Source organism: Dryobates pubescens, chromosome 20, assembly GCF_014839835.1.
Source record: "Dryobates pubescens isolate bDryPub1 chromosome 20, bDryPub1.pri, whole genome shotgun sequence".
Lineage (NCBI taxonomy): Eukaryota > Metazoa > Chordata > Aves > Piciformes > Picidae > Dryobates > Dryobates pubescens.
Genome location: NC_071631.1, coordinates 8,636,145 through 8,654,080, shown reverse-complemented (window position 1 = coordinate 8,654,080; position 17,936 = coordinate 8,636,145). Strand labels below are relative to the sequence as shown.

Here is a 17,936-nt window from a genome sequence, read left to right as displayed (position 1 = left end):
CTCAGGTGATAGGATAGGAACACATCAGAGACAGCAGAGCAAAGGCAGAATTGTGCTGGATGCTTTACCCCAAATGAGTTGCATGCAGCTTCTCTCCAGTTCTGACTAAGCAACGTAAACATGAAGCTGCAAACGCTATTTCTGACCCCCCAAGCTCCCTGTTTCTAAAAGAATCACATCCAGCTATGGTCTGCACAAACACCCTGAGCCAAACCTGCCCAGCCAGTGCTGCTCTGAAGAGCTCAGTGCCTCACAAAGGAGGATTGCTTCTCTCTTCCTCTCTTTTTTTTTTTTTTTTTTTTAATTGCAGAAGTGTCAAATTTATTCTGAGAGAGAAAATGAAGAAATTATTGCATCTGGAACTAAATGACTTTGACATTTGAAACAACGCCCATTAAATAGTTTTCCTTCTCCTCTTACTCTGTTCTAGCTCACAGCTTTGTGGGCCCAGCAGATGATGTTACTGTAAATGATCCACAGCATTGCCCTCACCTCCCACCCTGCTGTGAGATCAGCATGAGGAGGAGGTGCCAGCTCACAAACCCAACATGGAACCAAGGCTGCTGGGTCCACAAACCCCTGATTGCACTCCTGGGAAGATCTGTGGCTGCTTGCCCTCTGCTCCCCTCCTGCTCAGCCAAACAGTGTGCCAACAGAGTGGCCCTGCACAGCCATGGAGCAGAGGAGACAAATGGAGCTATAGCTTCCTGGAAAAAGCAAAGATCCATTTAATAGGCTTCTCAAAGGAATTTTTTTAGAATTAAAATTTAAACAGTCATAGTCTCTTCATTTTAATACATTACACACCTGTCCATGGAGGAAGGGTTCATCCCCAGCAGTGCAGCAGTTTGACTACCAGGTAGATTAGGCCCATCTCAAAATGTTTGATCTTCCTTACTGTAGTGATTAACAAAGCTCCACTTCAAGCAGCTTCTCATGGACCTCAGCTTTTGTTTCAGCTATGATTTCTTTTCAGGAGGCAGACTCTGCAGTATTCCTAAGTCCCAGACACTACATCTGCCAGCTGTGTCTCTCAAGCTACAATGGTCAGAGCTGTGGCCAGGGAGGAACAGTTGAGTTTTGCTGCAGAGAAGTCTCCCTGTGGGGCTTTAATCCTCCATTACAGCATGGTGGGATCTTGCACCTGCCCCAGATCACAGCATCCCCAGGCATGGAAGTGAGGGACAAGCAGGCTTTTGTGTCCCTATCTTTGTGAGCCACCTCCCACAAAGCCACAGTGCACCTGGGCAAAAAAGATTTTTCTCCCTTGGGGTGTTGTTTGCTGGGTTTTTGGGTGTGGGGGTTTTTTTCTTTTTATCTTTTTTTTCCCCTTTTCTTTTTTTCCCCCTAGAAATAGTTTTTCCTGCAGTTCTGGAATTGCAAGCAGGAAATCCAGATGGGACTCACCCATGCTGGTCAGATGCTGGCCAAGATAATCTTATCATCTGCCCCCATTCTCCTGCACTGTTAATGCCTCCTTAATAGATCTGATGCCTGAGGAGAACATTAAGTTACCTGTTTTGACCTCCTACCCAGCATAAGACAGAATACAGATACCTGACATGATGGCTTGTGAAGAGAACTGCAGAACTGGGACTCAATTACCTGAGGCTGGATGCAGCTGAAAATGCTGTGGAGATCTGTGTCAGTCCCCATGTCTGTAAACACTGAGCATTGTGTTTGTCACACAGGGAAGAAGGGGAAGCCAACACATAGAAAAGGGCCAGTCTGGGCCATGCCATCCCACTGCAGAATCCCTCCTTTGCAATGATTTGCTACCACCTTTTGCTTTGCTCTTCCTCTGCTTGAACTAATTCAATTGAGAACAAAATGGAGTAAATGAAGCCTGATGCTCTATTATCAATCTAGGACCAAATCACATAAACTGGGGGGTGTGGGGTGTGTGTTAAACAACCTTGTACATGTTACCAGAGGCACATTGTCCTCTTCCTTGACACAAACATTTCTTTCTTACTGCAGCCATCCTAAGTCTTCTCAATGACAAAAAGAAATCCAGCAAGACACATGAGGAAGCAAAAGGGGAAATTATGCAGAGGGCAGACTGGTGGCACTTTGAGCTGCTGAGCAGGAAGCTGCATCTCCAGAGAGCAGCACGACTTTTAACCCACATCTGCCAAGGCTTCCCAGAATGACTCAAGGTGAAGGAACATCCACAGAGTAGAGGCTAAAGGTGCCTGTACAAGACTAGCTCAGAGATGAGGCTGGGGTGCTGTTTACTTTTGAGAGTTGCTGCAACTTCCTGCTGAGTTACTCAAGAGCCTCTGGATGAAGAAGGAGCCAGCATTTCACATGGGAGAGGGAAAAAAAAAGAAAGACATCTGTCAGGATATCAAGACACAGAATAGGCAAGGAAACTGAGCTCTGTCAGCTAAGCAGGATGAGAAGGAACACGCCTGGATCTCATCCATAACTGACGAGAGGTTGTGATCCCTTTGAAGCACTCTGTCACTTGTCCTCCCACTTCCTATTTATGCTGTTAAAAACAACTCTACACCAAACCCAAAGCTGGCGCGTCACCCTAGGCACTGTCTGTAAGCTAAGGTCTTCACACGTCCCAGCATCCAAACAGCACCCACCTCCTGCAGGCCACTGGGTGTTCTGTCCTCACAGCAGCCACACTGCCACTTCTTCCCCAGTGTGAGCCCCAGCAAGGCCACCTGTCCTTTCACTAGGAAGGAACTCAGTCTTCTGGGCTCCTGTGGTTTGGTCACTGAGCCAAAACACTTCTGCAGCAAGCACTGCCCAGGAGATCCCTTTGTCGCCTCAGAGGAACCGCTCACGATTTACTGCAGCGGAAGGCATAAGCCACAAAAAAGCAATAACTCACCAGTATCTGCTTCTCAGGTCGAGAGATTGTGGCTCACGTTAATTAGCACACCTAGCAGAACACACACCCCAAATATGTGGCACAATAAGCAGGAGGTAATTATGGGCAATAGTAAACAACACTCCCAAGGCCTGCCCTGTGCGGGTAGGCGCCGTCGCCTTCATCTGCTGCGAAAGGCGTTCGGCGTGGGACCGCTGCTAGCAGATAGCAACAGTTAGCTGCCAGTTGAATCAGACAGCTCAGATAAAGAGATTGCTCAGGCTGCAGTTGGAAAAATAATGTTCTGCTTGTTCTTCTTTTATATTTGCATTACTGACTTGCTGATTCCACGTCCAACAGGTAAAGCAGTAGCTAGAAGCCAGAATTTCTAATGTGGCCGGCAGCGTTTCCTTCGGTTCCTTATTTCTGAAATGGGTTGGACAGGAAATTATTTTGCCTCTGCACAAACAGAAAAAACCCAGTCTGCTGATATTTCCAGCAGAATTCCCCACCCTGCATCAGGGTGAAGAGTTGAAACCTTAACACTTTTGATAAGCCAAAAAAGGTCCAAGATGAATCAGTGGTCTGCTCAAGCTGATATATTTCAATGTAAACACTTTCAGGAATTAATTCTGAACTGTTTTGTTAGGATTCTGACCTCCTTTCAACAGAAGAGTATCTAGTGGGTTTAAACTCCCAAACAAAGGGCTGTTTAAATTGGAACAGCACATTTCCTTACACTCTAAACAGCTCTAAGACTGACACCAGTATGTCATTCAGCTTCCAAAAATATCTAGAATTCAACAAAATGTGGGGAAAGATTCTAAGTTCAGCAGCTACATCAAAGTGAATGGCAACATTGCTCCACATCTTATCAGGTTATGGATCTGAACTGCAAGGCTGCACACCAGGAGGTTGCGCAGAGGCCAGGAGCTGCTTTTCACCTTGGTCTCCCTTCCTGAGCATGCAGCAGCACAAGAAACCCACACTTCTGTGGGTGTACTGCAAAAAGCTGCGTCCACCTTTGGGGTCTTATGGAACACCAGATTTGCACAGCAAATAATTTTGAGGTGACTGCCATCTATGTGGTCACCACTTAAACCCTCTCACTACATCAGTTCACACACTCCTGGCAGCAGAGGAAATACTGAAAGAGGGTGATCACTGATTCCTGTCTGCTGGCCATGCAGTCCCATGTTCCTGTTCACAGAGCTATTGAGCACCATTTTTAGAACCAATTAAACAGACAGAAGGTTGTTCTGAGTCTAAGCAAGCCTGGATCATTCTGAAGAAACAGAACAGGTCTACATTTAAGGAGCACTTTGCTCATCTCTTTTCATTCAATCTTTCATTCCTTAATAGCATTTTATGTTGGGGTGTGCAGATGTGACAATTACACACACGAAAGCGTCTGGAGAGCCTTGTAACATGTGCCTGGCATTGTCCCTCACAGACTGGGTTAGAAAACACATTCCTCTGCCAGGCCAAGCTTCTGTGTTTCAGAGCAACCAGCATTGCTCACACCTGAACCATTACTTTAAGAAAGGCTGAAGGTGCACCTTTAAAATACTATTTGTGGTTTTTTAAACACATTTAGACTCCTTCATCATTTGTGCTGTAAAAAATGTTTATTAATTCAGATATCTTCCCTGCAAATCTAGTTTTGAAAAGCCTTGGCAATACTAGAACCAGGAGGCACCAGCTGAGTGCAGCAAATGGCAGACAGCACCACAAAGGTACAAACAGTGCTGCATGATGTCCAGAATGAAGCTTTTACTTTGTGCTTGGAACCAGCAAAACCACCTCAACATTTTACCTTAACCTGTCAAAAATCTCTTATCAAGAGCTCTGGCCATGCAGAGCAGTTGCTCTACAAACCTTCCCTGGGAAGCAAAGACATGCTGCTGGAAGCAGTCCGTACCCTGATGTGTAGTGTTGATCTGTTTGCGCTTGTTCCTGGTTTATGTTTAGAGCAGAAAGAAGAGGTGAAATTACTTGTTGGAACAAGCTTACCGGCCACGGCGAGCATGTGAAGTGCTGGGAAATAGAATCTGAAACTGAGCAAAGAAATGGAACCAAGGGGCTTAGGAGCCTAAATCCTCTTTTAAAAAGTAATGTTGGGACAGTTTTTGAAATAAGTCCTTTGAAGACAGAGCTCAGCATTAAGCACTCACAGCCAACTGCTGGTGCTGTCCTTTAATAGCTTTCCAGCACTGACTCATCTTCAGACCTTCCTTTTCATTCCTGCTCATCTTTGCTGACACCCCCCGAGCTAAATCAATAGAAGAAAAAGGGACATGCAAAGACTGATTTCTTGGAGGGAAGCTCAGGATTCACCAAACATGCTCAGCTCCCCACGGCTTCGCGTGGTCCGAGGTAAGCCCTGTACCGCGCAGAGAGAGGCTGCACCCCAGCGAGGCACTGCCCGAACCCTTGTGACAGCGCTGACACCCTCAGCGGCGGCCGGTTCCTAACCTGCTCCAACACTGCACCTTTCCAAAAGGCTGACGGTTCCAAACACTAACAGCAGTCCCTGCTGCCTTCCGAGCCTTGCGCCCACTCCGCGCTGCCGCAGCCCCATCCCTCATTAGCAGCAACAAAGCACGGAACTAAGGCTGCACTTTCCCACTCCTCAGAGCGATCCTGAAGAGCAACAGCAAGGCTCAAATGGGACCCCTCCGAAGGAAACCTCGCTACGAGGTTCAGGAGTGGACTAAGACTGAAAGAACTACCCCAACTCCTGCCGTGGCATGGGGTCTTGCGGGGGTCCTGCCCCGGTCTGTAGATGCTGAATCGCGGAGAGGCGCTGCTGGCCCTGCCCCAACTCCGGCCGGGGCTCGGCAGTCCCGGGAAGATGCAGCCCCGCAGCCTGCCTCTCCGTGCCCGCCCCGGCCCGGGCCCCTCGGACCCGCCGCGGGCAGCAAACGGATCCCTGCCCCGGGAAGCTGCGGGCAGGACGAGGCACGGCCCCGCTTTCCGTGGCCCCTCCGCGCTACCCTCCCCGCCCCCCTTCCTCCTTTGCGGGAGGCGGCGCGGCCGCGCTGCTCACCCAGAACCGGGACCCGCAGAAAGCCTCCATGGCCTCGGAGCCTCCTCCAGGCCCACGCTGGGCACCGGACGGGGGAAGCCGGCTCCTTCCCTCCTGGGCGGGCCCGGCGTGGCCCGTCCCGCCTTCCCCGTCGGCGGCGGGAGGTGTCAGAGCCGCCGCCCTGCTGCCCCCGGGCCGCCGCAGCGAGCCCCCTCCTTTTGGAGGGGACATCGGTGACCCTCGTACGCGAGCGAAGGGCAGCCTGAGGGACTGCAGGCTGGGACATTGCTGGGTTTGGGGACCCTGTTCACCCATCCAGACCAACCAGGCTGGCATTGACACCCTGGAGATACTCTTATCTCTCCTTGGAGTTGTGAAGGGTGCGGTTGCCTCCCTCACCCATCCATATGCAGCCTCTTCCTTCCCGCTGACTGCTTTCACTGCAGACGTGATCAAACCAGCGGCATGGATCTGTTAGCCAAAGCTTTCAGTCATTAAATGTCACATATGTGTGTAACCAGCAGATTCTGTAGTGCAGCACCTTGGACACAATCAAGATTTCACCTCCCCGTGATACAGAAACACTGTTTGCTTTCCTCTTGGACAGGACTTCTATAGCATTATTGATCTTCCAGCACCTGCTGTTTGTCCACCCACTTGCTGCAGCATCTGCTTCGGGAACATCACCACACATGAAGCACCCTCCTGCCACAAACCTATTTCAATATTCCAAGAACTTGAGCATCCTTCCTTGCTGAAGGGTCACCAGTCAGAAGGGTGTTGTCAAAAATGCTCACCAGAAAAGAGAGATCAGAAGTATAGTATTGCTGTGCCCCTAAAATGTTTCATCCTGAAAGAAAAAATATTCTGCTGGTCCCTTAGGAAGACCACTGAAGAAGACCACAGATGGGGTGACAGCCTCTCAGAGCACTACCAGGGGAAGCCAGGTGCTTTCCATAAGCAATGCTGGGGATTTGGTTCAGAGTTTTACTATAATCTGGGTAAAAGAACACTGTTCTTACTGGTGTGCAAAGATAAGATCTTCCCCAAGATAAGGTTTTCAGGTAATTGCCTAAAAGATTTGCAACCTCAGACTTATCCAGGACCAGCAGCACAATCGCATCACAACCCCCTCTAGGAAGTGCTAGAGGAACCTAAGCCAGCCGGGTGAAAGAGATCTATGGATGTCATGGGCTGTGTTTGCAAGCTGTACATCCAAACTTCTGTTTGGTGGAATTGCACCACAGTAAAAGCTTCAAGAAAAGCCAGCAGTAGCTGGGAGTGACTCCTCTATGGCCCTTTAAACCCCCTCTCCTGCAGCAACCTGCAAGAACAGTTGCTCCAAGAGAAGTGCTGAGAATGTGCCTCTCTCTCTCTCTGGCACCAAGAAGCAGAACTTGGTGTTTCCAGAACATACATGAGGACCAGCTCTGGCACTACAAGACATCAGAGATACAGAAGCAACTCACTGCCAGCTGCCACAGGCTATGTGTACAGGAGGAAAGAGGTCTGTTTTATCAGTGTACTGCACAGTTCCACTGACCTGTGTGCAGTCTGAATTAATCTCCAATTAAATTATTGACTTTGGTGTAATTATTCCATGGTATCCATGGAGGAAGGTCCTGGATTAGGGAATTACACTGGGTCTCACAGAGCCCTGAAGTCCTGAATGATTCTACCTTTTGCTTCATGTTCCTGACTCATGGTGGGCAGCTTCTGCCTCTAGTAGCAGTCCTTACCATTAAGCAGGGATGGTACTGATCATGGTACTGATCAGATGGTGCCAACTGAGGTGCCAGCTTCCCTGTGTGACCCCACATGAGCTCAAGGAGACCCACCAGGCAGTCAGCCTGGACCTCATAGCAGATCCTGCCAGCTTGCACTGACTTTGCAGGGTAATTACAGGCTTCCAGGTGCTGTCTGGGAAAACAGACTAGCAGAGAGGGAAAAATCAAAGGTAGGAATTAAGGAAATAAAGTCTCAGACAGACAACATAGAGGGAGAAGCTTAAAAGCTCCTGGGAAAGACTGTGGCATTAGATTCTGTTGAACCTGCTCGCACAGAAGAGCCTGAAGCACTATCTCAGGCAGCTCACTTTGGTCCTGCTCCCTTTTGATGATGGAAAGGGAGACAGATGTACCTAGAACCTGTCATCACAGCTGGGATGTTCCCCCAGGTGCAGGCAGACTGTGCAGGGAAACTGAATGGCACCTTTGGTGCAAACGTCAGGGAGGTCATGAACTCCCTTTTCTCAGTGGACATTTGCTCCAGGGAGTGGCAAGATCTGATCTGGGTTCATGCAGTGGTGGATTTGCATCCTCTTTTCCATGCCAGCTGCACAAGAAAGGAGTTCTCAACTGCTAGCAACCAGAGCAGGCCAAGACCGCACAATCATGCAGTGCCTACATGACACACCCAGCTGAAGGGCAGCTATCAGCTGAAGCAGGACAGGAGGCAGCCTGAGAGAGAAGCTGTTTGTGAACGCACAGAACCAGGTGAGGGGCAGACTGCCTTTCGTAGTGCTTTGCAGATCAGCAGGAGGTGCACTCAGATCAAACTGAGGTGTGAACAACTGCTGAAGAAATCTGTATAAAGAAGGGCATTTAGAGTGGAGGTTGGGATGGGCTGGGGCATGGGCAGCTCTGGGAGTCACAGTTTTGTGGCAGTTGACTAAAAGTATCCCCTTCTTTCTCTGCTTGGAACAGCAGAGGCTCAGCTTCTTTTCCAAGAGCCACAGTGCCCAGAACTGGACACAGTACTCAAGGTGTGGTCTAACCAGTGCAGTGCAAATTGTTTAAATTGTTATAGTTGCCCAATTACTGTACATCCCATTGCAGATATATTCTAACCATACATCGAACCTTTTGGTACATTTGGCAAATTTCACATTGATAAAGGTTATTAATACTTTGATTAATATTGCCATATTGATTATAATTAAAGGAAATACATATCCTTTTCGACACACATGTTACAGATGGCAAGAAAAGGAGGCTGCCAGAGCAGCACTCACAGCAAGGCCCTCCATGCTTACTCTGTAAGGGGATGACACCTTGCTCTAACAGGTGTAAGCTGTGGACTTGTAACAAACTGCTGAATGTCAGCACTGCTTGGGTAGCAGCAGGCTTCAGGTTTCTTCTCAAACGGCCAGTGGTGTTGCCTCTCTCGTCTTGCAGGGAAGGATTTAACTTTAGCTTCCTCATTTCTGGAAAGCACAATGGACTCCTCCACAACACCCTACGTGATACTGTCTGCCCTTGTTACAGGCGTGCTCCCACATTTCATACCAAGGTGCTGAGCAGGAGAAGAATCTAGACATGCTGAGGACTGCCTCCATCCTCCCAGAGGGATTCTGGAGCTGCTCTAGCAGCAAGCAGACAAACCCTAATCGCACAGGGGCTAGATAATTCCACAAGCATGCTCCCAAATGTGATGGAAGTCATGGCAGGTCTAACACACCCCAGCCTGTGGGTGGTTCAGCTGCAGTGGGTGGTTCTAAGAGGCTTAGAGTGAAGGACAGCCACAGACAGCAGCAATTGGAACCTGGGCCTTCTGGAGCTAAGACCCAAACTATCCTACTTCAGCCTCCAACACAACTGTCACAGCTTATCCCTTCCTCTGCCAGCTTGGGCACCCCACAACCCCCTTCTAGTTTCAAGAGACCGAGTCTGTTCATGACTTCACTGCAAAATGTTCACAGAGCTCAGTGGCTGAGGAATGCAAACATCAGGTCCTGCTTTGCTGGGATGAGCAGGGTTACCACTCCATGGACACTCTGAGCAGGCAGCACCCAGCAGAGCTGTTTCTGCCCTGGGCAGGTGTCACAGTACATGCTGTCCCCTGCAGTATTTTCTGTTTGTAGAATGACTCCAATATTAACTTCTTCCTGTTTTCCCCCAGAACAGCTGGATCCTGCTTTCTTTATAGTTGCTAGCACAATAAGTAATTAAGTGGTTTAACCATCCCTTTCATTTCCCAGCTGGAGCTGCAGGGGTCTTTGGTTGCACTATTGAGGGTATTAAATGGCTACAGAAAGATAATCTATTCAGGACCTTTGAGAGCTTGCCAGTTACAGTATCCAATGACTCAAGCAGGAACAGAAAATGCCAGAGGATCCTACAGGATTATCAAGTGCATTGCAAATACACCTGAAGCACTGAACACAACACAAAACCCCCCTCCAATGCAACACAGCCTGTGAGACAATGGCTTTAACCCATGATACTGAAGGCTACTTCAAAGCAAACAGAAGCAGCAGGTACAGGGGCTCTCAGGTGCAGAACAAATGCCCCAATTAAGCCACTTCATGGCATTGTCATCTAGTGACAGGCACTCAACCTGTGCCCAAGTGGCTCCGAACTGCTGAGCTACCCAGCACAAGCCTTCTAAGCTGGCTCAAGGCCTGCTTGATTATCCTCCCACGCTGGGCTAAGCAGAGGTTAAACACTCCATCTGAGCTCACAGGCTATGGATGAGTGCACAGCCCATGCAGGACTGGCACAAACTGGCAAGTAGAGGGAGGGGGGCATGCCAGGCTGTTTCAGACGTGCTCTGGGGCAGACACGAGCCTATGCAGAGACAAACAAGCATCTCATTTTACACTGAGGGTAGTGAGACACTGGCCCAGGTTGCCCAGAGGTGACAGATGCTCCAGCCATAGACACATTCCAGGTCAGGCTGTATGGGGCTCTGAGCAACCCCATCAACAATGCCCCTGCCCTTGGTAGGGGGTTGGACTAGGTGACCTTCAAAGGTCCCTTTCAACCCAAACCAGACTATGATTCTGTCATCTCAGGTGATGCCATAGCCCCATAGATGCTAGGCAGCTCTAGGACTGTCCCTTGACCTTTTGTCTCCCAGGGCCTTGCAGAAGCCGATGGGCATGCTGCTGGGGAGGGGAGATACCAGCCTGGCTTCCAGCAGCTCCTGACAGCACGGAGCAATGCGTGGCTCTGCTGCATGGCTCAACTGGCTGGCACAGTGCTCCCGAATCTGGGAGAAAGGCTTCCTCTGCCTGTGCCGCAGCAGGGGCCGGTTAGCCACGCAGTGGCTGAGCCCCCCCGCAGGAACACCAATCTGCCTGCATTTGTTTTCTGTCCCAGCTCTGCGTCGTTCCTGCAGCACCTTGCTGGGACGACGCAAAGCTCCTCACGGGCAGGCAGAGCTGCTCTGCAGGCTCCTTCTTAGCCGTTCCCCGGCGGCCGGAGTGTCAGAGCCCCGGTAAAGGAAGGAGCAGCGCCCCAGCCCTCGCTGTCCGTGACCGCTCCTCGTCCCCGCTAGATGGTAGCAGAACGCTGCGCACCGCACACCGGCCCCGCGGCCCGCACTAGGGCTGACCGCGGCTGGCGGCTTTAAGGGCAGCTCGGACCTCGGTCTGCCAAGGCACAGCCCAGGAACCTGTGGGATCCTCAGCCCCTAGCAGCTGAGTACAGCCGGTCCTTGGCACGGTGGCAATAAAGGGAGCCAGGCTCGTTCCTACAAATTGCTTTTTCCTACCTCCTTTGGCGGATGAGGGTCCCGGCAGGGGTCACACCTAAGCGCTGCTGGTTTGTGTCTCCGGAACACCTGAAAAGCAGAAGGCACCAGTAGCCCTTCCCTCTCTCTCGTGTGGCTGCTTTAAGGTTTCACAGAGCTGTGGCTGAAGGAGGAGCTGTGCACGCAGCCCTTGCGGTGGGACACTGCTCTCCAGAAGCAGACAGCTTGGCTGAGTTCACATCCCAGTAAGCCAGAAAGAAGGAAATTTGAAGTACCACTTCCCTAGATGCAGCTGCACCGGCTCCCGGCCACTGCCTGCCCAGCTGCTCACGGCCAGAACACAACCAACCCTCAGAGCCTCTGGAGGGTGCTGATCATCATCAGGAACAGAAGAGAGCAGGGCACAGGTGTTTTCTTTTCAAAAGCTTTTAATAGGACACATTTGGTTTTGTCATTTGTAAAGATTTACACTCGTTTTTTGTCTTTTTTTTTTTTAAATCTTTTTTTTTTTAAAAAGGACCATTTTAACCCAGTTTTCCCCATGAACACCACCTTGTGTTGCCCTGGCCAAAAGGCCTCCTTTTGGCCTAGACACCGGACCCAGCATACCAATGTATTACCTATTAAATACAAAGTTCTCTACTATATACTAGGCTGTGACGGACATCGCAAGGGTGCTGTGCCTACTCTACTCACCTCGTGTGGTAGTGTACAGGGTTAGTGTAGCCAAAGGGGCAGAAAAGGGCAGACTGGGGCATAGCCTCATTTACAACAGGAACACTTTTGTTTTCTTCTTTTGTTTTTGTTTGTTTTTTTTTCCCCTTGAATAAACCTTGTGCTGAGTGCAACCCACAGAAGTCAAAAACAGCATTTCCTTTGCCCTCCTCCAAGATCTCTACAGTAAAAATGGTCTGTAACCGAGCTACGAAAAATCAGTTCTGTGTGCGAGGGGCTGCAGGAATGGAATTTACATTTCTCCAGACATAACTGCAATCTCTTTCCCCCTCCCCTGTGTCAGACTGGCAATAGCAGATTATCTTCCTCCCACCTGTATACAGTAAATCCACAGTAGTAAAGTGCTGGTGTGCTTTAATGAACTGGATAGCCATGTGACTACTTGACCATGCCCATGGAGAGGGGCTGGACTTTGGGGGTGGATGTGGTCCCTGGGTACAGTCCTCAAACAGCAGCAGCTGCAGCAGCCTTGAGCTTTGCCGCTGCCTTCCACCCGCCACCAGCATGCAGGCTCTGAAACTAGGCTGGGGTGAGCTGTGGTGCAGCAGGTCTGGCTCCAGGTTTATGAAAAGAAACTTGTAAATAAGAGCTGCTTCTGTTCCCAAGATGCTACACAGACTTTTAACAATTTCTCTATAGATTTCTACAAAAATATAAAAAATTCTATCAACAGAACCATTCTACAGAATTCCTGTGGATTTTGTACATTTTGTTTAAAAAAAGTCAAATTCTATAAAACCCCCCAAAGGTATTTAAAATTCTCTCAAGATTATTGCACGTACTGCAGTTCATTTGTGTTTGTCTTTCAAAAGGGCATCTAGAAAACACTCAGCCAGTTTAGAAAACAAACTATTGTACACGGGTTTCTTCTCCTGAATGCATTGCCATGGATGTTTCTCACGGGCTGGTCCTCACTGACATTCACCTGTGATGGAAACTCCTCCTCGCTTCCACAAACTTTGCTAAGGGAGCAAAACTCCGAGCACTGAGAAGAGCCTTTGAGCCTTCTGATACATTTGGAGCTGAGCATTTGGATTGGCATCACACCATTGTCTTGTGCCACGATTTCAAGCAAAACATTCCATGGGTTTTTGTAAGGAAGGAACCACACAAGTTGTGTCATTCCAGCTCTCCAAACACAATCCTGATTGTTAAGGAACCAGGGTCAGCAATTTTAGTGGCCCAGCTCTTTTCCAAAATCGTTTGGCGGAAGGAAAAGCTGAGGCTCGTTACAAGTGTAAAACCAAAAAGGGATTAAGAATATTTCTCAGGCTTAATACACTCTAATTTTATTATTTCCTTAAATGTGGTCTGGGGGAAGAACTGATGAAAGGTTTGTTCGAAATCATTGCTTTAAACTGGCTTAACCCTGGCTTTGGACTGGCATATCACAGAGAGTGGCCTCTGGATGGGCCGTGTGGAAGAGGGGAGAAATGTCCCAGCCAAGAACTAATCTAACTGAGGTAAATAGCACAGAATGTTAATCCTCCTACCTCAAGTACCCTGATTGCCTGACTTCTGCTGAAAGCCCTTACATTTCTGCAGGACATGTAAATCAATAGGGAATGTTTACGGAGTGAATGTCCTCAAGTGAAAAGAAAGGAGCTTAAGACCTCACGTAGGCTGTTGGGTATAAACAGCATCTTCCTCTTGCATGTATGCTTGGAGCTAATGCAGATCCATGGAGTGGTAACTGTCTGATCTCTGGATGGATGAAGGGCTGCACATCAACACCTTGTAGTGATTTGAGAAGATCAGCAGTTCTCAGAAAGTTACAGACTCCCGACTGACAGAATTAGCACAAATCCTCCTCTTCCTGTGCTGGTTTGAGACACGATCCAGCAAAGCCTTATCCATGTAGGCAGCATTAAACCTGTGACTACTCACACACTTCAAACCATGCCTGCAGAGACTTATTTAGCCTACAGCTTAATGTGATTTCATGGAGGTTGAGTGAAGTTAATATCTGGTTTCCATCAGTCCTGTGCTGAGCAGGAGGTGTGGAAGCAGGCGGAGCTGTGGTGGCTCCTGGGCTGTACCCAGCTGTACAGATTGCTTTTTGCAGAGGGCCTTAGCACAGAGGTGAACAGTTCGTTGCTGAGATGACTGCCGTTAAGGACATGGATTCTGGTTTTGTCTGCTTTGTATCATGATGTTGCTGCTTAAGGCTTTTGATAGATTGGAAAGAACATTACAGTCAAGGTATGAAAATTAGCTCTAGCAGTGGTAGCCAAAGCCCTGACTTTTGTACAGAAAACCAAGGGTCACTCGGTGCCTGTGACCTTGCGTGTGATCTTGCGTGTGAACTTGCAGCAGGCCTCGACTCTGTCAAACGCTTAAGCACATGGCCTTCACTTTCAGGAATCAACTCTGACCAGCCTCAAGGCAGCTGAGGGACGAGCATCACTCTGAAGCACTCCAGCCATTGCTGTGCCTGGCCTGGCCTGCCCTGCACTCCGGTGCTGCAGGGCTGGACCTGGGCTGGACCTTTCCATGTGGGTGCAGAGAGGAGCAGCTCCTCTGCAAGCAGTGGGCTTCCGGAGGCTGAAGCTCAGCAGGAGGAGCAATCTGGCTGGGAGACACTGCAGAACACCTCTGAAGTGGCCACTGGCTGTGGTGGCCTCAGTTTCCCAGGCAGGTCTGAAGGGTGAGTCACCAACGCAGACCTGCAGCTGCTTGTGTAGCGTGCAGGGAAAGGGCTCCGGGCACCACCTTCAGGCATCCACCACCATGCTGCTTTGTGCCTCCCTGTGCTTGTGCACTAAGACTGCAACATTCCTTTGTTTAAACACTGCCACTGCATTTCTGTACTACCCAAACGAGCTGCTTCACAGAGCATCATCGAAGTCCAAGGGGGAAAATAAATTACATTAAATAATCCTTATTTACTGCTAGCTGTGGCATACATTTCCTCTGTAATGCACTAATTGGCTACATTTTGTGCTTTGCAAAACAAAATGAAACCAACCAAACAAAACAGCAACCAAAAAAAAGGGGGGGGGGGGGAAAGGAGGGATTAAATATGTATCTTTAGGTTAAAATGTTCATAAAAACCCAACCTTATCTCAGAAACACTCTGAGAGACTTAAAATAGAAGAAAATTAAAGGAGTCTTTAGTCACAAAATGTACTACATCCCGCATTACTAGGTTCAATTAATTTAATAAAATATAATATACACAGAGATTCTGCACGTTGTATTGCTTTTACCTAAGCAGAACATATGCTTAGGTAAGCGTGACCTAGGTTAACCCACTCTTTTGCCCAGCTGGTTCTTTAATCTCTCTTTGGAAATGCTTTACCTAGTGCCATTCTGGAACACAGTTTGTCATTTTCTGTCTCTGTTTGTTTGTTTGTTTCTGTTAACGTGAAAGGAGGAAAATGTTTGGCACCAACAGAAAGTAACTCAGGGGTCCATTTCCGACTGATCAAAGGAAAAGCTAGGAAGTGTCAACAAGTCTTTCTTTGGGGTAGGAGATGCTGACATACTGTCTGGAAGCAGGGAATCCCCCGTGTCCATCGAATCCTTGGATTCACAGGACGGAGCACGCCGCCTCAAGCAAATGTCTGCACTGGTGGGAGAGATGCTGTGGGAACCTCTAGGCAGCAAACCCTGCCCATCAGGGGGCTCTATAGATATGCATGGAGGGCTCAGTTTTTTCTTCTGCCGTGACCCTTGCAAGCCTTCCATTTCACTTACCACCTGACTTATGAAGCCAGAAGAGCTGGATATGGAATGGTGCTGAGGGCTGTTTTCCATTGAACAAATTTCTATTGAATGTCTCCTTTGATCATCTAACCAAGAAAGAGGCTTTCTTAGAAGCCCCTGGGTGTCTACACTGTGGTATTTCTTCAGGTCCTTCAAGGTCATGCTGCCAGCATTGCCCATGTTCCTCTTAGGAGTGAGAGGCTGAACCTCTGAACAGGCACTCGAGGCTGTGCAAGTTTCTGAAGTGAAAGGCTCCGAGGAGCTGTTTGTTTCAGATACTTCTTGGTCCACTGAGTCTCCAGGTGTCTCCTGACAGGAGTCTGCACAAGCACACGATGCTGGTGCCTGCTTTGAAACATGACACTGAGTGTAGGAAAGCTGCTGTGTGCCAGCACTTGCCCAGCTCCATGCAGCCACCTCATTCACTTCTGAGGGCATCAGAGCCTCTGATGGCTCCTCCATGGGCACAGAGGGAACATTTGGGTCAGGGAGCTCACTCACCTCAGTGTGGATATTCTCCTTGCTGTCCATAGAGTCATTCTGGATGGCCATCTGCATCAGAGCGCACCAGGAGTAGGCAGGGGGCAGCCAACAGGCGAGAAAAAGAGCAAAGGTTAGCACAGACAAGGGACAGCATCCACAGAGCATTCAGCACAGACCCAGCAGCTCCTACAATAGCTTGTGGTCTGGGTTCTGCCCGTGCTCTGGGTTCTACCAGTTCCCAGGCTTTGAGGATCTGTGGGTTTGCCCTTGTGTAACTGACAGCAGAATCTGGCCCTTTGTTCCTCCCAAATGGTTGACCTCCAGCTTTCTCCTCTAAGGATGCAGGGCTGAAAAGCAGAGCATCCCCACCCCGGCTGAGGCAGGCTCTCGTGCAAAGGATGAGAGGCTAGAGTGAAGCCCTTTATGATTTTGGCAGCCCAGGTAGGGGCAGGAGAGAGAGGATGTGCAGGTGAGCCTCTGCATCCCCTTCTCCAGCTCAGGTGATTTGGAGGGCATGGGGCAGGCTGCCCAGAGCAACCCTAGTGGCTCTGCACCAGTGTCAGGAGGACAGCCTGTCCCTGGCTTTGGTGGCCAGGCTGGAGCCACAACTCTGCACCATCTTATGACAGGGGGGGCTGGAAAAACTGGAGACCAAAGCTAGACTACTGCAAATAATGACTTGTAATTATTTCAGCTTATTCTGATGTTCAAGTTCATGCTTCCTAAGGCACATTTTGCCTTGGCTGTTGAGCTGTAGGCAGCATCAGTGCCTGCTGGCAGGGAGAACTGATGGCATGTTCTGAAGGCTTTGTCTTTTCACTGCACTGCATCCCTTGTCAAAAGGGTTTATAAATCAGCCACATTAGCCAGCCCTTAAAGGCAGAGTCTCACTTGGAGTGACTCTGAAATTATCTTAAAGATTAAAAACTTCACAGTGTAATTTGGAAGGAATGCATATACCTGGTGTCAGTCCTTTAGAGAATTGAGGAGATTAAATTCTTCATCCTAAGGAATGTTTTTGTGACCAATCACCCCAAATTATCTTAAAATTCATGTACAAGTTGTCCCACAGGATGCTTTGAGCCCAGTGGTCTCCGCAGGCACAGCTCTCATCAGCTACAGCATGCAGCTGTGAGCAGACAAACAGCAGCCTGATGCTCCCCTGTACATGGGGTTCCCCTTGTCAGCTCTGAGAGCTGAGGGAGCATTTCCTACAGCAAATGATCTTGTCTAGTGCTGCTGAATCCTTTCAGTTAACATTTTACAGCATCATGCTGGCAACTAACCACAGCAAAGAGCGCAGCTAATTCTGATCGCCTCAAAGCCAACAGCTCTAGGGAGTGTTTCTCACACCCTGAGAAGACACAGGGACCACAGAGAGTAGAACACAGAAGCAAAAAGTAATTACTGTCATTACTTTTGCTTGCACACCAACCTGTGCTGCACAGAAGGACAGTGTTAGTGCCACCAGCATGCCCTTTCCCTGTGACACAGACATCTTTGGCAGTTGTTAGAAGTAACGGTTTGTACAAATGTGTCACTGCTTGGTTGCAAATTAAAAGGACCCTCTGCCACCCCACCGGGGTGCACACCTGTAGCAGCCACAGCTTGTGTGGGCTACACCTTGGATACACAGTCCTGGAACCACAGAAATCGCTATAGATTTAATTTCAAGTAGAG

The 17,936-nt window shown here is 49.0% G+C and overlaps 2 protein-coding genes across 21 annotated transcripts in view; both read right to left on the bottom strand.

Moving 5' to 3' along the window:
* Positions 1-5,951, bottom strand: part of ABCC3 (ATP binding cassette subfamily C member 3) — a 39,614-nt gene extending 33,663 nt beyond the window's left edge. The window contains exon 1 of the mRNA XM_009911475.2: positions 5,877-5,951. Within this exon, the coding sequence (XP_009909777.2) occupies positions 5,877-5,906 (30 nt within the window). The 5' untranslated portion in view covers positions 5,907-5,951. The remainder of the gene's footprint in view (positions 1-5,876) is intronic.
* Positions 5,952-15,077: 9,126 nt separating this feature from the next.
* CACNA1G (calcium voltage-gated channel subunit alpha1 G) overlaps positions 15,078-17,936 on the bottom strand; it is a 129,618-nt gene continuing 126,759 nt past the window's right edge. For 17 of the 20 annotated variants that reach the window (XM_054170502.1, XM_054170508.1, XM_054170518.1 and 14 more), the window contains 2 exons: positions 16,275-16,325; positions 15,078-16,121 (listed from right to left, as the gene is read on the bottom strand). In XM_054170502.1, coding sequence (XP_054026477.1) covers positions 15,471-16,121; positions 16,275-16,325 — 702 coding nt within the window. In that variant the 3' untranslated portion in view covers positions 15,078-15,470. Of the gene's footprint in view, positions 16,326-17,936 lie in introns of all 20 variants that reach the window. The other 3 variants (XM_054170501.1, XM_054170511.1, XM_054170503.1) reach the window with 2 other exon arrangements.